Below are 24,658 nucleotides of genomic sequence, written 5' to 3'. Positions count from 1 at the left end.
CACCCAGTCACCCCATCCCTCCCACCCCACCCCCCACTCCAGCAACCCTCAGTTTGTTTCCTGAGATTAAGAATTCCTCATATCAGTGAGGTCATATGATACATGTCTTTCTCTGTTTGACTTATTTCGCTCAGCATAATACCCTCCAGCTCCATCCACGTCGTTGCAAATGGCAAGATCTCATTCCTTTTGATGGCTGCATAATATTCCATTGTATATATATACCACTTCTTCTTTATCCATTCATCTGTTGATGGACATCTTGGCTCTTTCCACAGTTTGGCTATTGTGGACATTGCTGCTATAAACATCGGGGTGCACGTACCCTTTCGGTTCCCTGCTTTTGTATCTTTGGGGTAAATACCCAGGAGTGCAATGGCTGGATCGTATGGTAGCTCTATTTTCAACTTTTTGAGGAACCTCCATACTGTTTTCCAGAGTGGCTGCACCAGCTTGCATTCCCACCAACAGTGTAGGAGGGTTCCCCTTTCTCCGCATCCCCGCCAACATCTGTCATTTCCTGACTTGTTAATTTTAGCCATTCTGACTGGGGTGAGGTGGTATCTCATTGAGGTTTTGATTTGGATTTCCCTGATGCCGAGCGATATTGAGCACTTTTTCATGTGTCTGTTGGCCATTTGGATGTCTTCTTTGGAAAAATGTCTGTTCATGTCTTCTGCCCATTTCTTGATTGGATTCTTTGTTCTTTGGGTGTTGAGTTTGATGAGTTCTTTATAGATTTTGGATACTAGCCCTTTATCTGATATGTCATTTGCAAATATCTTCTCCCATTCTGTCAGTTGTCTTTTGGTTTTGTTGACTGTTTCCTTTGCTTTGCAAAAGCTTTTTATCTTGATGAAGTCCCAATAGTTCATTTATGCCCTTGCTTCCCTTGCCTTTGGCGATGTTTCTAGGAAGAAGTTGCTGCGGCTGAGGTCGAAGAGGTTGCTGCCTGTGTTCTCCTTTAGGATGTTGATGGACTCCTGTCTCACATTGAGGTCTTTCAACCATTTGGAGTCTATTTTTGTGTGTGGTGTAAGGAAATGGTCCGGTTTCATTCTTCTGCATGTGGCTATCCAATTTTCCCACACCATTTGTTGAAGAGACTGTCTTTTTTCCATTGGACATTCTTTCCTGCTTTGTCAAAGATTCGTTGACCATAGAGTCGAGGGTCCGTTTCTGGGCTCTCTATTCTGTTCCATTGATCTATGTGTCTGTTTTTGTGCCAGTACAATACTGTCTTGATGATGACAGCTTTGTAATAGGGCTGGAAGTCCGGAATTGTGATGCCGCCAGGAATGTTTTCAACATTTCTCTGGCTATTCGGGGTCTTTTCTGGTTCCATACAAATTTTAGGATTATTTGTTCCATTTCTTTGAAAAAAGTGGATGGTATTTTGATGGGGATTGCACTGAGTGTGTAGATTGCTCTAGGTAGCATTGACATCTTCACAATATTTGTTCTTCCAATCCATGAGCATGGAACGTTTTTCCATTTCTTTGTGTCTTCCTCAATTTCTTTCATGAGTACTTTATAGTTTTCTGAGTACAGATCCTTTGCCTCTTTGGTTAGATTTAGTCCTAGATATCTTATGGTTTTGGGTGCAATTGTAAATGGGATCGACTCCTTAATTTCTCTTTCTTCTGTCTTGTTGTTGGTGTATAGGAATGCCACTGATTTCTGTGCATTGATTGTATATCCTGCCACTTTACTGAATTCCTGTATGAGTTCTAACAGTTTTGGGGTGGAGTCTTTGGGGTTTTCCACATGAAGTATCATATCATCTGCAAAGAGTGAGAGTTTGACTTCTTCTTTGCCAATTTGGATGCCTTTTATTTCTTTTTGTTGTCTGATTGCTGTGGCTAGGACTTCCAGTACTATGTTGAATAGCAGTGGTGATAGTGGACATCCCTGCCACGTTCCTGACCTTAGGAGGAAAGCTCTCAGTTTTTCCCCATTGAGAAAGATATTCGCTGTAGGTTTTTCATAGATGGCTTTTATGATATTGAGGTATGTACCCTCTATCCCTATACTCTGAAGAGTTTTGATCAAGAAAGGATGCTGTACTTTGTCAAATGCTTTCTCTGCATCTATTGAGAGGATCATATGATTCTTGTTCTTTCTTTTGTTAATGTATTGTATCACGTTGATTGATTTGCGGATGTTGAACCAACCTTGAGCCCAGGGATAAATCCCACTTGGTCGTGGTGAATAATCCTTTTAATGGACTGTTGGATCCTATTGGCTAGTATTTTGGTGAGAATTTTTGCATCCATGTTCATCAGGGATATTGGTCTGTAATTCTCCTTTTTGATGGGGTCTTTGTCTGGTTTTGGGATCAAGGTAATGCTGGCCTCATAAAATGAGTTTGGAAGTTTTCCTTCCATTTCTATTTTTTGGAACAGTTTCAGAAGAATAAGTATTAATTCTTCTTTAAATGTTTGGTAGAATTCCCCTGGGAAGCCATCTGGCTCTGGGCTTTTGTTTGTTGGGAGATTTTTGATGACTGCTTCAATTTCCTTAGTGGTTATAGGTCTGTTCAGGTTTTCTATTTCTTCCTGGTTCAGTTTTGGTAGTTGATACATCTCTAGGAATGCATCCATTTCTTCCAGGTTATCTAATTTGCTGGCATAGAGTTGCTCATAATATGTTCTTATAATTGTTTGTATTTCTTTGGTGTTGGTTGTGATTTCTCCTCTTTCATTCATGATTTTGTTGATTTGGGTCATTTCTCTTTTCTTTTTGATAAGTCTGGACAGGGGTTTATCAATCTTGTTAATTCTTTCAAAGAACCAGCTCCTAGTTTCGTTGATCTGTTCTACTGTTCTTTTGGTTTCTATTTCATTGATTTCTGCTCTGATCTTTATTATTTCTCTTCTCCTGCTGGGTTTAGGCTTTATTTGCTGTTCTTTCTCCAGCTCCTTTAGGTGTAGGGTTAGGCTGTGTACTTGAGACCTTTCTTGTTTCTTGAGAAATGCTTGTATTGCTATATACTTTCCTCTTAGGACTGCCTTTGCTGCACCCCAAAGATTTTGAATAGTTGTGTTTTCATTTTCATTGGTTTCCATGAATTTTTTTAATTCTTCTTTAATTTCCTGGTTGACCCATTCATTTTTCAGTAGGATGCTCTTTAGCCTCCATGTATTTGAGTTCTTTCTGACTTTCCTCTTGTGATTGAGTTCTAGTTTCAAAGCATTGTGGTCTGAAAATAGGCAGGGAATGATCCCAATCTTTTGGTACTGGTTGAGACCTGATTTATGACCTAGGATGTGATCCATTCTGGAGAATGTTCCATGGGCACTAGAGAAGAATGTGTATTCCGTTGCTTTGGGATGGAATGTTCTGAATATGTCTGTGAAGTCCATTTGGTCCAGTGTGTCATTTAAAGTCTTTATTTCCTTGTTGATCTTTTGCTTAGACTATCTGTCCATTTCAGTGAGGGGGGTGTTAAAGTCCCCCACTATTATTGTATTGTTGTCGATGTGTTTCTTTGCTTTTGTTATTAATTGCCTTATATAATTGGCTGCTCCCATGTTAGGGGCATAGATATTTACAATTGCTAGATCTTCTTGTTGGATAGACCCTTTAAGTAGGATATAGTGTCCTTCCTCATCTCTTATTATAGTCTTTGGTTTAAAATCTAATTTGTCTGATATAAGGATTGCCACCCCAGCTTTCTTTTGGTGTCCATTAGCATGGTAAATGGTTTTCCACCCCTCACTTTAAATCTGGGGGTGTCTTTGGGTCTAAAATGAGTCTGTTGCAGACAGCATATCGATGGGTCTTGTTTTTTAATCCGATCTGATAGCCTGTGTCTTTTGATTGGGGCATTTAGCCCATTTACATTCAGGGTAACTATTGAAAGATAGGAATTTAGTGCCGTTGTATTGCCTGTAAGGTGACTGTTACTGTATATTGTCTGTGTTCCTTTCTGGTCTATGTTGCTTTTAGGCTCTCTCTTTGCTTAGAGGACCCCTTTCAAGATTTCTTGTAGGGCTGGTTTCGTGTTTGCAAATTCCTTTAGTTTTTGTTTGTCCTGGACGCTTTTTATCTCTCCTTCTATTTTCAATGACAGCCTAGCTGGATATAGTATTCTTGGCTGCATATTTTTCTCATTTAGTGCTCTGAATATATCCTGCCAGTCCTTTCTGGCCTGCCAGGTCTCTGTGGATAGGTCTGTTGCCAATCTAATGCTTCTACCATTGTAGGTTACAGATCTCTTCTCCCGGGCTGCTTTCAGGATTTTCTCTTTGTCTCTGAGACTTGTAAGTTTTACTATTAGATGTCGGAGTGTTGACTATTTTTATTGATTTTGAGAGGGGTTCTGTGTGCTTCCTGGATTTTGATGCCTGTTTCCTTCCCCAAATTAGGGAAGTTCTCTGCTATAATTTGCTCCATTATACCTTCTGCCCCTCTCTCTCTTTCTTCTTCTTCTGGGATCCCAATTATTCTAACGTTGTTTCATCTTATGGTATCGCTTATCTCTCGAATTCTGCCCTCGTGATCCAGTAGTTGTTTATCTCTCTTTTTCTCAGCTTCTTTATTTTCCATCATTTGGTCTTCCATATCACTGATTCACTCTTCTGCCTCATTTATCCTAGCAGTTAGCGCCCCCATATTTGATTGCACCTCATTAATAGCCTTTTTGATTTCTACTTGGTTAGATTTTAGTTCTTTTACTTCTCCAGAAAGGGTTTCTCTAATAACTTCCATGCTTTTTTCAAGCCCAGCTAGTATCTTTAAAGTGATGATTCTGAACTCTAGATCTGACATCGTACTAATGTCCGTATTGAGTAGGTCCCTGGCAGTCAGTACTACCTCTTGTTCTTTTTGTTGAGGTGATTTTTTCCATCTTGTCATTTTGTCCAGAGGACAACAGATTAATGAGAGAACAAAATGCTAGCAGGGTAACAACATCCCCAGAAAATATACTCTAAGCAAATCAGAAAAGACCTGAAGCAGTGGGAAAAGTAAGGGGAAGAGCGAAAAAAGAAAAAGAAAAAAAAAGAAATAGATAAAGATAAAAACAAACAAAAACAGAACAAAACAAAACAAAAAAAACCAGAATGTGATCAAATATGTTCAGGCTGGTATATAGATCAGTGCCACACACTAGATTTTGGGTGTATTTTGGTCTGTTAGAAGAAAGTGCCTCCCAAAATTTTAAAGAAAGAAATACTTATATATGTACAAAAATAAGGGTTGATATGATGAAGGGATGGAATATGACTGTAAAGATGGAAATTATAAAAAATTTTATAAAAGGAATTGATAAGAAGTTGTTTGAAAAAAGAAAGAAGAGGATTTAAAAAAAAAAAAGAAAAAAAAGGGAGAGAATGTGATCAGGCAGGGGAGTAGAAAAAAACCATACACTAGAGATTTAGGGTATATTTTGATCTATTAGAAGAAACTATCTCAAAATTTTAAAGAGAGAATAACTTATATATATATGCCAAAAATATGGGTAACTACTATGAAGGGATAGGATATGACTCTAAAAATGAAAAAGAAAAATATTTTTTAAAAAAGGGATTGATAAGATGTTGGTTGAAAAAGGGAAAAAGAAAAATTCAAAAAGAAAAAAGAAAAAAGACAGTTAAAAAAAAAATTAACTTTGAAAGACTAAAGAATCATGGTAAAAAAGCCATGAATTCTATGTGCATTTTTCCCCTAGCGCTGGAGTTCTGCCGTTCTCATTGATCGGTAAACTTGGTCTTGGCTGGCTGTTCTCGCTGATCTTCTGGGGGAGGGGCCTGTTGCCGTGGTTTCCAAATGTCTTTGCCGGAGGCGGAATTGCCCCACCCTTGCCCGGTCCGGGCTAAGTAATCTGCTCGGGTTTGCTCTCCGGAGCTTTTGTTCCCTGCAAGCTTTCCGTACAGCTTTGGAGGCCAAGAGTGAAAATGGCGGCCTCCCAATCTCTGCCCTGGAGGAGCCGAGAACTCGGGGCCCCGCTCCTCAGTGCACCCCCAGAGAAAAGCAGTCAGTCACTCCCATCTCCCCGGTCTCCGGCCGCACTCCGTGCTCACCCGGCCTGTGACTGCGCGTTTCTATCTCTGGCACCCGACCCTGGGTGAAGTCTCCAAACCCAGCAGATCCCTGCGGTGCGCTCCTGTGCCGCTCCTCCTGGGGGAGGAAGAGGAGTCTCCCCGGATCTGCCGCTTGTTGGGTCCCTGCTGGAGGAGCAGTGGCCCGACTGTGCTGCGGATCACGGTTTATGGCAACCCCGAGCCGAGAGCCCGCGCCTGGGCTCCGTCTCTGCAGCCGGCTTCCCTGCTCCGATACCTGGGAGCTCTGCCGCACTCAGGCACCCCCGGTCTTTCTGTGACCCCGAGGGTCCTGAGACCACACTGTCCCATGAGGGTTCCACCCCCCGCTTAGCCACCGGATCGACGTCCCTCAGCGGAGCAGACTTCTAAAAGTTCCGATTCTGTGCTCCGCGGCTCTATCACTTGCCAGAAGCGGCCGACAGAGGCCCCTCCCCCGCCGGCTATCCTCCCGAATATCGCCTCGGATTCACTTCTCCGCACGTCCTACCTTCCAGAAAGTGGTCGCTTTTCTGTTCAGAGAGTTGTTGCTATTCTTTTCTTCGATCTCCTGTTGAGTTTGTAGGTGTTCAGAATGGTTTGATCCCTATCCAGCTGAATTCCTGAGAGGAGACGAAATCCAGGTCTCCTACTCCTCCGCCATCTTGCTCCCTGTCTAAAAGCTTCCTTTCAAATAAAAACCACAATTACTCATTTAAAACCCCTAAAGTGAGAAGTGAATGGGGAAAAAAAAAATCAGTGGTGGAATTTTCCCAGAACTCAGGAAAAAAGATGAAAAACATGATGATAATATTAAAATGTTAAAGGGTACAGAGCATGTAAAGAAAATACATAGAAGGAATATCAGAAGCAAACTATGGAATACACAGCAGGAAAGAAATAACTCAAGTGATCACAGGAGAAATGTTCCCCTGAGAGAAGAGACAATTGTACAATTTAGTGCAAACATGCGCAGGTCCAGGCAATGTACGTACTCTGTATGTATGTACTCTGTATGTACTCTGCATACATCACCTCATTGGAACTTCAAAACAATCCTTTGAATGAAGCACATTATTCATTCTTTTCAGATGAGAAACCCTTACTCAAAGTGGCTAAGTAATTTGTTCCGTATTATGTAGCAATTCTTCTAGATGCCACAGTCCACAAATAAGTCCATGATCTGCTGCCCCTCAAGGAAGACCAAGTTTGCAGATGGAAAGACCACATCAAAAGCCAGACAAAATTACTGAAGACAGCCACTAAGACCTCAAGACTAGCAGAGCATAAGGTCACAGACACAGGAAGCAAAACTTTGCTACTGGATCACTAGAGGTCTCAATGAGTTGTACCACTCCCATTTCCAGTCCTCAATTCCTGAATCCTGGCTATGGCAGAAATAGCAACGTACACTGGATGCTAATTTGGAGCATATACAACCTCTGAGAGAACACTGCCCCAGCCCTTTGAGGTACTGCCACCTAGCTGGCACTGTAAAAAGCCACTTCATTGCTCTATCAAGCCAGCTGCTTCAGAAGGATGAGGAATATGTTAAGACCAGTGAACTCCATGAGCATGAGCCCACTGCCACAAACCACCTGCCTTAAGGTGAGCTCCTTGGACAGAAGCAATGCTGTGTGGACTACCATGATGTTAGATAAGGCATTCTGTGGGTCCATGAATGGCAGATTTGGTAGGAGTACTGCATGCAGGGAAGGCAAATCCATATAGTGTCTATTCTGTAAGAGAAGTGCTGAAAAAAAAACTGTTTCTTCTATGATAGAAGTAGTTCAATATAATCAACCTGTCATCAGGTATTGGCTGAACACCCTGGGAAGCAGTGCCATGTTGGGGCCTCAGTGTTGAGATCTGCAGTGGGCACACTGGACACTCAGCAGTGACCATAACAAGGTCAGCCTTGGTGCCTAGAAGTTCATGTTGCTGAGCCTATTTATTCATAACTTCTATTCCCACCAGCATGTCCATTTTGTTCATGAATCCACTGGGTAATGACAGGATTGGCTGGGAAAGAGACTGACTGGTATGCACAGAATAGGTCATTCTATACACCTGATTATTAAAATTTTCTCCTTAAGTCACCTTTCAGTGAACATTCCCATATGACACAAATACGTTCATGTTTTTTGCCCATTCAGAGAGGTCTACCCACACACCTCTTCCTCAGACCTCCTTGTAACCAACTTTCCAATCATGTTCCTTCCAAGTCCCTGACCATCCAGTGAAGCCATTGGCCACAGCCCCTGAACTGGTACAGATTTATACCTCTGGCCATTGCTCCTTCTAAGCAAAATGGACAACCAAGTATACTGCTAAAAGTTCTACCAACTGGGAAGATTTCCGTTATTCACTGTCCTTCAAGGATGTCCCCTCCAAAAAGGCTGTAATGTTGCTGCTGTCCACTTCCAGGTGGTGCTTCCATATGGTGCAAAAGCATCTGTAAACCACATCCTAGTTTTCTCTTCCTTGGTCAACTAATTATAGGGAACTCCTTATGAGGCCACAGATGCAGGCTGGGAGAGAATAGGTAATGTAGCAGGAAAGGGGACCTCAGATATTTTGCTTTCTTCATCTAACTTACTCATGCCTTCAAGGCCTGCTCAAACCCAACCTTGTATATACCACTTCCATTTGATGATGGAATGCTGCTGTGCACACACTCTACTTTCCAGTTTGATGGCCTATGGTTAAGTGTCCAGTCTCTACTAATACCCCATAGCAGGGCAAAAATTGTTCCTTAAAACAACAGTAGTTATACACAGAGATTGGCAGGGCTTTGTTCTAAAAGCCCATGGCATGAGCTGAGATTCACTTGTAGGGGCCTGTCACAAGCTCCAAACAGTATCCCTGGCTGCCACTGACACTGCATCTACGAGATCATATGGCCCAAGTGGCAGAGCAACTTGCACAGCCTGGACTTGTTGTACAGCTTTCTCTTATTCTGGGAATCACTCAAAATGAGTCTTAGTAAAATGAGCCAGGGTAGCACACCAAAATGAGGAATATGTTGTCTCCAAAGTCCAAAGAGGTCATTAGGCATTTTACCTCTTTGGGCTATAGGAGGGACCAGATGCAACATCTTATCCTTCTCCTTAGGAGGGATTATTTTGGCATTCCCCACACCACTGGACCTCTAGAAATTTCAATGAGGTAGAATTTTTATTGGACTCATTTTCCCCACTGTGACTCACAAATATCTTATGGATAAGTCTGGAGTAGTTAATTGCTACTTCTTATTCCCTAGATTCAATCAGCATAATGTCATCAATATAATGGACCAGTGTGATGTCTTAAGTAAGAGAAATGTAATCAAGATCCCTGGGAATTATGACATAAAGGGCTGGAGAATGGATCTATTCCTGAGATAGGGCAGTGGAGGTGTACTGCTGGCCTTTCCAGCTGAAAGCAAACTGCTTCTGGTGGTCTTTACCAAGAGGTATGGAGTAAAACACTTGCCAGATCAATAGGTATACCCTAGCTACTAGGGGATGTGTTAATTTTCTAAAGCAACGAAATCACATCTGGTACAACAGTTGCAGTTGGAGTCACCACCTGCTTATGTTTATAATAATCTACTGTCATCCTGAGATCATCCTTTTCTTTCCCTACTTTGCCCAGCACAATTAGAAGCAACCAGCCAATCTCATTACACTTGTTAGTTTGACAAAAACATTCTAAGGTATGGAATACACAGTCATCCAGACCTTGCTTCTTATAAGTATTTGAGAAGGAATACCCAGTGATGAGATTCTGTGTATCTCTACTGCCATTATTGCACCATGGATTATCACTGCTCTCTTTATTACTGGAAATAGAGTCACTAATGCCTTTAAATTTTATCAGAGTACAAAACCAATTCATAAAACTCATCCTTAAGATTCCGTTCCTCTAGAATCACTCTTGGTATCAAAATTTATATTAGTCAGTGTTCTCAGAGAAACAGAATCTATAGGCTATGTACATACACACACACACACACACACACACACACACACAAATGAGAGAGATTTATTTTAAGGAATTGGCTCACACGACTGTGAGGACTCGCCAGTCTGAAATTTTCAGGGCAGGCTGTCAGGCTGGAGATCCAGAAAAGAGTGGATGCTGCAGTCTTAAATCCAAAGGCAATCTGGAGGCAAAATGGCTTTTTTCTTGGGGTACCTTAATCTTTTTCTCTTAAGGCCTTCAACTGATTGGATGAAGCTCATCCATATTATAGAGGGTAATCTGAATTACTCAAAGTCCACTGATTTAAATACTAATTACATCTACAAATACCTTTACAACAACATCTAGACCAGTGTTTGACCAAATAACTGGGTAGTATGGCCTAGCCAAGTTGACACATAGGACTAAGCGTCACACAAGCTAAAAATTTTAGTGGATGATTTGAAGGAGGAAGGGCTCTCTGGAAACTTAAATTAGTTCCCTAGAAGACCAAGTGAAAGAAAGTTAACAATAAAAACGGGGGTGGGGGGGGAGCATGTGCCAAACTACCAAGAGGCAAAAGTAATGAAATAAATAGGGAAAAGATGAAAGCCTTAGAAGACAGATCCAAGAGACCTGCCCTATAAATCATAGGAGCTCCAGAAGAAGAAAAACAGAGTAGAGAGAGGAAGAGCAATTACTAAATAACTGAAGAAGCTTTCCTATAGCTAAAGGAAGACTGAATCTGCAGATTAAAAGGCTCTATGGATTCTAGGTAAGACCAATGAAATGAAACATACATGGTAATGTTCCCAAACTTCAAGGAAAAATGAAAATGTTAGAAGGTTTCAGAATGAAAGAATATGTTTCTTATAGAATAAGGTCACATTACCATTGTATTTGTCACCTAAAACACTGGAAGCTGGGGGACAATGAAGTAACACTCAGAAAAACTTAAGACAAAAGGACTGGAATCCCACAATTCTAAAATCAACAAAGATATTCATTTATTGGGGGGGGGGAAGGGAGAGAAAGCTGCAGATAGAGTCTGAGGCAACTATATCAACTACACAGCCTATCTCTAACCAAACACATACATAGCCTATCTCTAACATACTACATAGCCTATCTCTAACCCCGACTAATGAATCAGAACAGAGACCTCAAATTAAGGGAAGATGGAAAGAAAGGGAAATAATAGAGAGCAACAAGCTTTGCAAAATATAGTTTTATATCTATATAAAGAATGACTGAGAATCTATCGTTAAGTGCTAAAAATCGTTCTTGAAATAGAAAATAACATATAGCACAAGAAAATCTTTTAATAGTCTAGAAAAAGAACAAAGAGAAGCACTATTGCATAGTGGTTAAACCTAGGTTTGAATCCTAGATCTGCCTCCTATTTGCAGTGTTGACTGGGGGGAAGGTAATTAATTTATTTTAGACTTTTTTGTAAAGCAAAGATACTAAGAGTACCAACATCATAGGTTTGTGGTGAGGATTAAATGAGTTACTACCTATGAAGGACTTAGATCAGCACTGAGTACATACAAACATATTACTGCTACTACTACTGCTGTTATTGGTGGCGGTGGTGGTGGTAATAATAGAAACAAACATACTGGGGTGCCTGGTGGCTCAGTCGGTTGAATGTCTGACTTGATTTCGGCTCAGGTCATGACCTTGGGGTCGTGGGATTGAGCCGCACTTGGGCTCTGAGCTCTGTGGGGAGTCTGCTGGAGGTTCTCTCTCATTTCCTCTACCTCTGGCCCTCCCCCGCTCTCTCTCTCTCTCAAATAAATAAATCTAAAAAAAAAAAAAAAAAGAAACAAACATATAGTGACCTCAGCTAATGTATGCGTGTGGATGCTTGTTAAATCTCTCCCTTAGAGAGCTGTATTTTCCCAGCTGTCTATATATTATAATGGTAAACTACAAAATATTAAAAGTGTGATATATCTTTTATACTCACTCATGAACCATTTTTAAAAGTGTATTGTGGTATAACTGTTATACACGCACACCCATGAAACCAATACTACAAGAGAGATAATTGAACCTCTCCAGCACTGCTAAAATTTTCTCATGCTCTTTGGTGATCTATCCTGCTTGCTCCACTCCTGCCCTCAAGGTAACCACTGATAAACTTTATGAATTACTTTGAATTTTCTAGAATTTTATGTAAATGGAGTAATACAGTGTATTAGTCTACTCAGGTTGCCATAACAAAATACCACAGACTGGATAGCTTTAAGAACAGACATTTATTTTCATAGTTCTGGAGGCTAGAGGCTAGAAGTCCAAGATCCAGGCATCAGCAGGGTTGGTTTCTTATAAGGCCTCCCCTTGGCTTGAACAGGCCTGCCTTTTGTCATGTTCTCATGTGGCCCCACACCCCTCTGTGTCCATACATCCCTGGTGTCTTCTGAGTGTCCTAACTCCTCTTCTTACAAGAAAAAAAGTCAGATTGAATTAGGGAACACCTGAAGGGCCTTATTTTGTTTTTTGCTTTTTTAATCTTTTTTTTCTTTAAGATTTTATTTATTTTTTGACAGAGAGAGAGAGATACAAGTGAGGGAGATACAAGGGAGGGAGAGAGAGGGAACACAAGCAGGGGGAGTGGGAGAGGGAGAAGCAGGCTTCCCGCAGAGCAGGGAGCCCGATGCGGGGCTTGATCCCAGGACTCTGGGATCATGATCTGAGCTGAAGGCAGATGCTTAACGACTGAGCCACCCAGGCGCCCTCCTCATTTTGTTTTAATTACCTCCTTAAAGGCCCTATCTCCAAGAACAGTCACATTCTGAGGTACTGGGTGTTAAGACTTTAACATAGGAATTTTGAGGGAACACAATTCAGTAGATAATGTACAGTATATATTCTTTCAATTGCTTTTTTTCATTCACATAATTACTTTGAGATTCATCCATGTTGCTGCCTATATCATTAGTTTACTATGATATGGGCATATCAAATTTGTCTATCCACTCTCCTGTTGATGGATATTGGGTTGTTTTCAGGTTTTTGCTTTTGCAAAGAAAACTGATATGAACATTCATATACATGTCTATATGCAGATACATGTTTCAATTTCTCTTAGGTAAATACACAGGAGTAGAAATGCTGACTCATGTTGTAGATATATGCTTAATACTATAAGAAACTGTTAAACTCTCTTGCATCGTAGCAGGTGTGAAGTGTATCTTATTATAGTTTTAATTTGTGTTTTCCTAATGATTAATGATGTTGAACATCTTTTCACATATTTGTCCACCCATATATCTTCTTCGAAGCGGCCACTCAAGTCTTTTGCTCACTTATTTTTGGGTTATTTGTCCTCTTATTGAGTTGTAGAAATTCTTTATATATTCTAAATGCAAGTCCTTTGTCAGATAAATGTTTTGAATGTATTTTTCTCCCAGCCTGTTGCTTGCCTTTTCATTTTCCTAACAGTGTACTTTGAAGGGCAATATATATATATATTTTAAATCACAGAAGTCTAATTTGTTTTTTTCTTTTATAGTTTGGGGTTTTTGTGTCCTATTAAGAAAAACTCTTCCAAACTCAAGGACACTAAATTTTTCTCAAGTATTCTTCAGAAGTTTTATGGTTTTAACTCAAATTAGGCCTATGATCTATTTTGAGTTAATTTTTATATAAGGTGTGAGGTAACGGTATGGTTCATTTTTTAATATAGGAATATGCAGTTGTCCAGAACCATTTGTTGAAATTCTCCTTTCCTCATCGCTTACATCCTTAAATTCAGACATTATCATCTACGCTGCCTTCCTTGAATGACTGTAGACAGCACTCAATGAGATATCTGTAAGCATGCTCTGTGAAGTGGAAAACTACTAGAAATCTAAGTCACTATTGTTATTAGTTAGTTCTGAGTAGATCCTAACCCAAAGACGAGTAACAGAAAAAGTATTAGGCCAGAAGTCGGAGAACATGACCTGTGGTTTGTCCCTACTCCTTTATTAGCCTTCAAAACACCTTTTATCCCAGAACTTATTCCCTCTTCTGTGAAGTAGGAATTATGGTATCCAATGGTTTACTTCAGAGATATTTTATGAAGATTATATAAGATTATGCATTTTAAAATGCTTTGCAAATTGTAAAGCGTTATAGAAATCCAAGATGTTGTCTTTATATCTAAAAATCCCTGGACTACATAATGAGGCCCATTCCTTGCATAGTAGTATAGGGCCATAAATATGACCATGCAAGCTGAAGCTGTACAAAAGATCTTAATAATCAATAGGACAAATTATGATTGTTCCATAATCTTTTCCAGGGCAGCTATTTATTCTATAACTATTCACATTCTATTAGAATCTCGCTCCTAGTATTACTACTTTTCCTTTCTTTGCTTCAATTTCATCTTTGTTGACCAATCAACTTTTGATAATCCATTTTTATAAAATGTAATGTGGGCTTATCACCGAAAAATAAGGAGGCAACACAACTACATGCTTTGCTATCTGTGCGTGAGCTGAATAACAGACACAGAGTGACCAACTGTAGACCTATTTTAAAAGGAGTAAAAAAAAAAGAAGAAAGAAGAAAAGAAGTGACATGATTAGTCAGTGATCATGATGAGCACCTGTTATTTACATAGTAATTTGCAGACTGAAGAGTTAGACGTGACATTTGTACTTTATGCAATTACTCTCACTTAATATCTTGTGATTACTGAAATTTGAATTGTATTGTTGAGGGGCTGGTGTTCTTTAAACCACACTAACTGAAATTTTTGCATACCGGAGCCATGCAAAGTGAGGACCACATATACTTGCAATGTCCTAAGATGTATGAATCCTCCAGTTAGTCTTCTCAGCATTTAAAAAGAGGGAAAAATTAATTATTTCTCTGGCTTTCTTGATGTGATTCCTTAGGAAACTTCTCTGTTAATTCAAGAATTGTGTGGTAAAGAAATCAAAGAAACTTTCTATGATTGTCACTTAAGGAGGCTTATTGAGATTAAATTACACTGTGGTATAAGGTAGATAAATCAGTGGACTTTAAAACAGAATTTGGCTTAATAACTGTTGATTTTAACAGAAAAGTAAAAAGGTTTACATGATTTTCCCTAGTTTTAATCATTGAACTTTATTGTTCATATCTTTGCGTCTCTTTTCTCTATAGTTATTATTCTTCTTGTACCCAGAGTAAAGAGTTCAAGCCAGATCAAATGTTAAATGTACCCCATATCCTAAAACAAGCTTCTTACAATCCCCAGAGCCTCATTTTTTAAACGATTTTTATTTTATTTTTAGAGAGAGAGAGAGAGAGCATGAGCAGAAAGGGCAGAGGGAGAAGGAGATAGAATCTCAAGCAGACTCCACACTGAGCGTAGAGCCCGATGTGGGGTTCTATATCACAACCCTGAGATCAGGACCTGAGCTGAAACCAAGAGTCGGACTCTTAACTGACTGTGCCACCCAGGTGCACCCCCGGAGCCTCATTTTAAAGGCTTGTTTGCATTCGGTTTCTTGAGGGCTAATTGCACATGCAGGGATGGGAATTATATAATTGGGAACTTTGACTCTCAGAGTAGCACCAAATTGTTGGCATTATCTCTTAAAATGTCTAATAGTGGTTCATTACCATGATTTCAGAAATATTCATCAATGTATTTCGGTACATTCTCCCCACAGAAGGTAGTAGAATAAATTATTTTAATTATCTGGGAAGGTATTCATTACTTTTATAATCATAAAGTTGTCTTAGATTTGAATGAACCAACTAAACATAAAGGTATTGATCCAATTATGGCAGTCACTGTCTTACCCTAATTTCTATCATAACCACCTCAAGTCTAGTGCAAGAAACGAACACAAATAGATAATTAAAATATAATTTGTTAAGTTGGGAAGAGCAGTCACAAGACAGTATGAGGCTATCGGAGAAACAGTCAAACCTAGCTTTGAGGAAAACAAGAAAGGTCTGGCTGAGCTAGCTCTGAAAGACAGCAGGAATTACCTCAGCAAAAAAAGGAGGATGTATGGTTCTTGCAAGAACTGCGGGTTCAAAGGCTTGGAGACAGGAGAAAGAGAATGAATTCCAGAAACAAAAAGAAGTCTGTGAAAGAGCTGAGACAAGAAAGATGAAATTTATGCCATGATGCTAAAGAGCTTTACCATGATCGTTATAGAGAGCCAAAGAAGAGTTTTAAAGGGATTTGTGTTTTAGGAAAATCATTTCAGTGGCCACTGTGAGTAGATGGGCATGGAGGCAGTGAAGACAGACCAGCTGAGAGATGAAACAGGCAGATTCAATCTAAGTTAGCAGCAGTGGGAACTGAGAGATGGGGGAGGATTCTGGAGGTATTAAGGAAGTAGAATCAAAAGGACTTTATGACCACTTTTAAATATCACTGGTGACTCAAAGTTTTCTGGCTTGGACAACGGGGTGGTTACATTAAATAAGATAGAGAATAAAGGAGGAAAGGCCAAGATGGAGGAGGAAAAATGGTAAAGTAACTTGGAAAATTTTTTACTTTGAAAGGAACGTGAGGCATAAAATGAGATTTCCTACCTAAGATTAAAAATGCGGTGTATTTGGTTTCTGCTCTTCGGATGGCCTGGGATAGACAAATCCTGTAAGTAACTGGCTGGGGAGGAGAGGGGCACGAGCTTCACCCAGCGCAGGGAAGCAATGTGGAGGGCCCTTAGAGACAAACAAAGAGCAGCCTCCTGTTGGGAGGGTAGATGGGCAGTTTTATTGTCCAGGAGAAAGGATATAAATAGCCCCATTGCATCTGTATGTCTAAACAAAACAGCCAAGGAAGGTGATCAGGGGTTGGGTTACCAAAAGTGACAATGTCTTAGGCTACTAGACTTTATATTTTAGATGGCTCATGCTCTGAGAAGTAGCATGTGCATAAGGACAAGGTTGAGGGACTTCTATAAATAACCCTATGATAGTTGCTTGAATGTAAGACTTGAAATTCACCATGTATTCTAGCATATTCAAGAATATGCCCAGGCTACCCACTGCTAGCTATCAGAGCTCTTCATCATGGTCACAGGTCAAAATGCCTAAGTACTGAAAGCCATACAACCCATTTTTTATCTTTTCCCAAATGCAAACAGGAAAATAATCAAAACCATTTTTAGCTTACATGGAAGAATATCCCGATATCTGTTTTTTTCTCTGTTGCGTAGTTCATTCCCAGAGTTGAACGCATCAGGTATGTTCTTATAATCTAAAGTCTTTAAAAGGTAAGAAATATAAGTCATGTATTTACTATAACAAAAAGATAAAGAAAAAAAATCTGCTCTTGCTTAGTGTTCATGATCCTTAAACCTCTATATGGCATGACCTGGTGTTAAATGTGTTGTATGATAAGTGAAGTCAGAATCCCATTAAAAATACTATATACTGAGGGATTCAGAGGGGATGGGGGTAGGGGATGGATTAGACCGGTGATGGGTATTAAGGAGGGCACATACTGCATGGAGCACTGGGTGTTGTACGAAAACAATGAATCGTGGATCACCACATCAAAAACTAATGATGTATTGTATGGTGACTAACATAACATAATAAAATAAAATTTAAAAAAATAAAGAAAGAAAAAAATAATAAAATATCTCAAATTTGAGATGTCAATCAACAAGTTGCTTGATAAGAAAATACTAATCTTGGGATGCCTGGGTGGCTCAGTTGTTAAGCGTCTGCCTTCAGCTCAGGTCATGATTCCAGGGTCCTGGGACCAGGTCCCGCACCAGGCTCCTGCATCAGGCTCCTTGCTCAGCAGGGAGCCTGCTTCTCCCTCTGCCTGCCGCTCCCCCCCCCCCCCCGCCGTTTGTGCTCTTTCTCTCTCTGTATCTCTCTCTCTCTGACAAATAAATAAATAAAATCTTTAAAAAAAAAAGAAAATACTAATCTCTCTGGACATACTTTTTCCCTTGAACTTCAATATTTTTCCTTTTCATTAAAAAAAAAAAAACAATAAAGAACATTCACTTCTTAGGACCTACTCATTAATCTATCATTTTATAAACAAAAATAATAAAATAACAGCAAGAAAAATATATAAATATATAAACCAAAAAGAAAAAAAAGTCTCACAATTTACTCCTTGCCCCATGAAGGAATTATAGCCAGGATACCAATTAAAGATTTCTTCCTTTCAAAAAAAATTCATTACCAAGTATGAATTCAATAAACACGACTGAACACTTAATACATACTCAGCACTCTTCTAGATATTGGAATAAAGAGATGAATCTGAAAATGGCCCCCTCCTTAAGGAGCTATCAGAGCAGTCCGAGGGGTAGTCAATGCCACAGAGATGTTAGTACAATGGTAGTGCTGATGACCGTCATCAGAAGTTAGTCATATGAAAGTCTGTGTGTGTGGAAGGAAAGGAGAGCTGAGGTGAGCAGGTTATCACACCAGGTGGAAAGGACAGGAATAAAGGCATGGGGGCATACATCTCCTCTTGGGGAAACGGTGAATAGCATGGTAACAAGAGCAGAGAGAACATGATCTAGCCCAGAGGGAAACTAAAACTACCTAGGAAGGCCTTGTTTCATATACAAAAGAAGTGGAGATGTATCCAGCCCTAGTCTATTAGAATATTTGTGGATAAAGCCGAGAATCCGTACTTTTCAAAAGCTCTTTAGTAACCCTTGGGTAGCCAACTTGGCACCACCAGTCTTTAAATAAGTGTTAGCAACTACTGGCTTGGCAAATGAGAAGCTAGTGAAGGTTTTAAGCAGTAGGATAATATGATCAGATTTTTACCTTTCTTATCTTTATGCAAGCCAATTATAAAATTAATTTGGAAAAATATCTGTAGGAAAAACTAGAACAATTTTGTAAAAGAAGAGAACTGAGGGAAGACTAGTATTAACAAACAGTAAAAGATAACATAAAGCTACACTAATTAAGAGAGCTTGGTACTAGTACATGAATAAACAAATCAATGGAAGAAGTCCAAGAATAAATTAAAATTTATGTAGAACTTCAGTATATAATAAAAGTGGCCTTTTACATCACTGAAGAACAATTTCAAGAGGATCTGGGGACAACAGGATAGCTATATAATGCTGAGTCCCTACCAAATACCTTAAATTCTAGCTGGATCCATTTTAAAAAATCACAAAAATATTAGAAAAAGACATGAAGTAATTATTATGATCCTAGAGTGAAAAGGGCACCTACAGGATACAGAAAACCCTGAAGTTCCAATAGATTGTCATATCTGACCACTACAAATTAGCTATTTCTTCATACTAAATGTGTATATGTGCGCATGCACACTTCTGTGTAGCACAAACAAGGGGGAAAATTTACCATATATAGCACATACAAAAGAGACAGTTTCTTCATTATATAAAACTATTAATAAGAAAAAGAATAAACAGAAAATTGGGCAAAGAATCGGAACAGTTCACCAAAAATAAATATAAAAAGCTTAAAAACATATGGAAAGCTATTCCTTTGTTCTCAAATAAGTGTCAATATAAATCAACAAGGAATCATTTGTCATATAAGACATAAGCAAAGATCCAAAAATTTGACAGCACAAAATACTGGTTGTGTTTCTAGTAACTTGTTATAAGAATACTCATACATATGCACAGCCATATGAAGAGGGGTAATTGCTGTTCATAAATAACAAAGACTAGAAAAATCTAAATGTTCACCACAGGGGCCTACTTAAAGAAAAAAAGTCTTTATCTATATAATTAACTACACTATGAAATACTTAAAAATAATGAGATAAAAAAATGAGATAGAGCTATATGTACCAATAATATATTTGGAAATTATTTCCTATGTGAAATATTTTTCAAAAAAAAAAAAGGAAAGAAAGGGTAGAATAGTTACTAAAGTACATGCTGATAGTTTTCTAGACACTTATATGAGAAACTTAAATAGTGGAAAGGGGGCCTAGGAACTCAAGAGAGAAAAACAAAGAGGCTATCCTTTTATAACCTTTTATGCTATTTAACTTTTCTTTTACTATATAAACCTATTACTTTAAAAACAAACTTAATATTTAAAAACAAAAAACAAAGTACTCAACCTAAAAGAAAAGATTAAAAAGGAAAAATAAGAAACCCCTCTGTTAGTAATGTGGAAAATCACACACAGACTTTTGTTAAGACCAAAATATTTACCATAAATTCCTGGAGGATTTCATATTCTGCTACTTTTTTCTCAAGCATTTTAAAACAATCCTTGATGACTGATTGCTCATGAAAATTGAATAGTAATGGTCGAACCTGAGCCAACTGAGCTAGCTCCCTTTCAGAAACAATTTGTATACCTAAGAAAAAGAAAAATTCACATTTTTAAGTTACTCATATGTATGTGAAGGGAGATTTTATTTTGTCGTGTTTTCTCTTAAGTGAAGGCACAGTCACTTAAGGATTAATGGAAATTTATTTTTCCAGAAGTGAAGAGTCTATTACCTTGAAAGAAAGAATCCTTGTTTTAGAAAAATCATGATTATGTACCTTGAAATTACACAAAACCCACTATTCTTAGAAAAAACTGTTAAGTGCTATAAATATAAAAGATGCTATAGACTGAGAAGTATTCTGCTTTATAGTGTGAATTAAGTATATGTACTGACAATCATGCCAAGGCAAGCATATACAAACAATACTTGGATGGGAAAAAGTGAGAACTTTTGCCCTCCCTCAGACCAAGTATTTGAAAGCCCCTGGAGCCTTAGATGAGAGGATGTGGACAGTCTAACACACCTCTTACTCTAAAACAGATCACATACAGACACACAACAACACACATACACATACCCGCCAAGGATAGAGAGACTCTATATAATTAATAAGACTAAAAATATATATAATATGCAATATAATTATATATAATAAATATTTTGATATACATTATATAGTTACACATGTATAACCAATAATAATAGAAGAGAATACATGCTATTTAATAGTACACATGGAGGTTTTTTATTTTAATGATGATTTTTTAGGCCATGTTGACAGTCTAGATTCCAAATATCTGAAATTTTACAGATCATGTCCACTGACCAAAATGCAATAAATCTAGAAGTCAATATTAAAAGAATATTTTTTAAATTTCAGAATTTTGAGGTAATGTGCTCAAGTGAAGCCAGTTCTCAAAATCTCTTTCCAAAGCCAACTAATATGAACAAAAATCAAGTTAATATTAGCAAAAAAATATATACAAGAAGCAATTCCACAAAAGAATGGGCATAAAAAAGATAAAAGCTTCTAAAAATATGCACAGTGCTGTAAAACTCTTCTTGTCTTGGAACCCTATTTAACCAAAAGCTCTCTATAGGGGTGGGAGTAAGGGACTGTTGGGTTGGGAAAGACAGTCACAGAAATCCTAAAATTTCTCACAAATATCTCTAACCTTTGTATGAGAGGAGGTCTAGGAAGCCCAGAGGGGGAAATAAAATTCCACGAGAGTAGAAGCCATTTTGATCATCTTTGATCCCAAACAGAAAAATCCTTAGAGCTCTCCCCATGTATTCCAGCACTGCTGGAACAGAAGCTGAGAGCAGGGAAGGAGAAGAGGAATAAAAACGTAGAATGATGGTAATGGACCCTGTCATTGCTTCCCCAACACTGATTCTACCCTGATGGTTAGTTTAGAGCCATATGTGATCATTCCACAATAATTCCCTTGCCAGTGAATAATTCAGCAGTATGTAGGTGATTTGAGCCAATGGGAAGTAAGGAGAAGTTTACTCAGGGCTTATGGGCAAAAGAAGCAAGCCTTTCTCCCATCTCCATCCATTGTCCTGACATAAGTCCAGAGTATAATTATGGCCCTGATTATTACAAGCAGCCCTGCTGTGACATAAAAGGAATGAACTGAGTACAGCAAATATGAAAAAAAGAAAACATAAAAAACCTAAGGTGTTAACGACATCACTGAGCGATGTGATCATATTGAACTTGGAATACTGCCTACCTTTGTACTTCCATTATGGGAGAAAATATGTTTCTTTATCGTTAACATCATTTTCAATTTGGTTTCTTTTTATTGCAGCCTGGCCCAAGAATTCCAATCAAGGTGAATAAGTCAGGCCTCAGCTACAGATCATGGCAATCATCGCAGGAGGGGAGTTTTTGCAGAAAGGCAGTTTACAGGAAGGGATTTTATCTAGCTGTTTGGTGCTGACATCATTGGACAGGTTAGAAGAGCAGGTTCTTCCCCATATCATGGTCCAAAAATAACACCACAAAATGGTCTGCCACAAGAGGAGCTAGCTCTGGGCGCCTGGGTGGCTCAGTTGGTTAAGGGACTGCCTTCGGCTCAGGTCATGATCCTGGAGTCCCTGGATCGAGTCCCGCATCGGGCTCCCTGCTCAGCAAGGAGCCTGCTTCTCCCTCTGACCCTCCCCCCTCTCATGTGCTCTCTCTCTCTCATTCTCTCTGTCTCAAATAACTAAATAAAATCTTTAAAAAAAAAAAAAAAAAAGAGGAGCTAGCTCTACTGTGATGAGGAATCTGAGGGAGCTGGACACCACTGCTGTAACCACTAGCTCCTGGATGCGACTACTTCAGCAACCATGGAGGAATTAGAAAGTCACCACTACACCTGCTGGCTCATAATGTACCACTTTAGTTATAATGAGACACTAGGAATGCCATGCCTGTTATGGTGTGTATCAGCAACACGGATGCTTCTCTTCACATTTCAGTCTTGGCTAAGTGCATATGATTGGCCAAACCCATACTAACTACCAGGATTCCTGGGAAATGTAATTTTCAGTTTTCTTGCCTGGACCCTACAGAAAGACACACTAGGAGGAGAATGTGATTAATGTTGAGTAAACTAGTCTTTAACATCTGCAACACAACTCATCCACACCCATTGAGTTTTCTGCTCTTTTCCCCCAACCCTTCTAAACACTTGTCATTATCCTCTCAGGCAAAATCCAGCCCTCAAAGTGTAGTTTATAATAGAAGATAACTAATCAAACCAAATCAAATAGAATGGGAATCAACAAGAATTCATTCATGACGGGGTGCCTGGGTGGCTCAGTCAGTTCAGCGTCTGCCTTCGGCTCAGGTCATGATCCCAGGGTCCTGGGATGGATTCCCACATCTGGCTCCTTGCTCAGCAGGGAGTCTGCTTCTCCCTCTGCCTGCCACTCCCCCTGCTTGTGTACACTCTCTCTCTCTCTGTCAAATAAATAAATAAAATCTTAAAAAAAAAGCATTCATGCTCAAACAGCAAAATCAAAGAGATGCAGAACTATATATGTTAGTGAACAAGCTGGAAATAAAACACAAAATGAAGAAAAAAATGAGTAATGCAATATGGTATGCAAATAATTTCAATCCATTCTGAATGGATTACCTAAATTGTAGATCTATCATCTGTAGAAAGAAGTAATAAGAGTATAAATTATTTTATTTTATTATTTTTTTTGTAGGTTCCACACCCAGATGGAGCCCAATGTAGGGCTTGAACTCAGGACCCTGCGATCAAGACCTGAGCTGAGATCAAGAGTCAGATGCTTAACTGACTGAGCCACCGAGGCACCTTCAGAATATAAATTATTTTAAATGACTTTAAAAGTAAGATTAAAAAAACAGAATGACCTTTTACATGAGGTTCCTAGAGTAGTCAAATTTGTAGATACAGAAAGTAGAATAGTGGTTGTCAGGTGCTGGGGGGAGGGAGAATGGGGAGTTAGTATTTAATGGGTACAGAGTTTCAGGTGAGGAAGAGGAAAAAGTTCCAGAGATGGATGGTGGTGTTGGTTGCACAACAATAAAAATGTACTTAATACCACTGAACTGTACACTGAAAAATGGTGAAGATTGTAAATTTTATGTTCTGTATATTTTACCACAATTTTTAAAGATGTCACTAACAAGCGAGATTCTTTGCATCACTGCAGTCTGTTACCCAGAGATCAGCTGCTATTATAAGATTAGATTCTCCTCACGCTCATGAGAAAATTGTCAACAGCTATATCAGAGCCACACATTTTCTTGCTTACAAGCTCTCTCTTAATAAAGCAAGGACTAAGTTTCCCAAAAGATTCCAACAAACCTCTACTTGAATTTCAGGCAAGCTGGGTATCTGAACCATACCCAGCAAAAGGGATAGGTTTATCTTCAGACCAGTCAGGGTCACACCTTGAGTTGAGAGCAATTCCCCAACTTGCCTTGCTGTAACTCAATGGAAATGAGACAACAGGAGTGCTGAAGAATCAGCCACGGTGGTCACTACTGCCTCTACACAACATCCGCAGCAACCTTGACTCAAGTGCACAGACTAGGGTGTAAAATCTGTGTGCAAAATTCAAGCCATTCTTCCAGCCCTTCCCCAGCTGTCCGCTCCCAGTGCCAGCGACACTCCCCTACATCTCAGTTCTGATGCCTCCCCATGTCTTACCCGACAGTAGTCGGGGAGGTCACATTTTTGGGGGGACAGGGGAGTAGATGAAGGCATCAGAAAAGAGGCCACATTTACATTTGTATCAATATCATCTAGGAAGTGCCTTGAAAATAGGGGTTCCTGGCTCTAAGCCAAGAAAGGCTGAATCAGAACCTTAAATAAAAACTAAATTAAAAAAAACAACAACAACAACAGAATGAGGTGAAAAATAAGTTTATAGACCTAAGAAAACAAAGGTCAAAAGTACATGATTATAGAATTAATAATTAAATCAAAAACTACAAGAAACAAAGTAGACAGCTGAA

The 24,658-nt window shown here is 39.1% G+C and overlaps 1 protein-coding gene across 1 annotated transcript in view; it reads right to left on the bottom strand.

The window, feature by feature from the left end:
* Positions 1-24,658, bottom strand: part of PTPN20 (protein tyrosine phosphatase non-receptor type 20) — a 114,686-nt gene that overhangs the window by 17,265 nt on the left and 72,763 nt on the right. Inside the window, exons 6-7 of the mRNA XM_078076854.1 lie at positions 20,105-20,253; positions 17,092-17,182 (exon numbers count right to left, since the gene is read on the bottom strand). Coding sequence (XP_077932980.1) covers positions 17,092-17,182; positions 20,105-20,253 — 240 coding nt within the window. The remainder of the gene's footprint in view (positions 1-17,091; positions 17,183-20,104; positions 20,254-24,658) is intronic.

The sequence above is a fragment of the Halichoerus grypus genome, chromosome 7 (assembly GCF_964656455.1).
Source record: "Halichoerus grypus chromosome 7, mHalGry1.hap1.1, whole genome shotgun sequence".
NCBI classification, from domain to species: domain Eukaryota; kingdom Metazoa; phylum Chordata; class Mammalia; order Carnivora; family Phocidae; genus Halichoerus; species Halichoerus grypus.
Note: the sequence above shows the minus strand (reverse complement) of the source record. Positions and strands in the feature narration are given on the sequence as shown.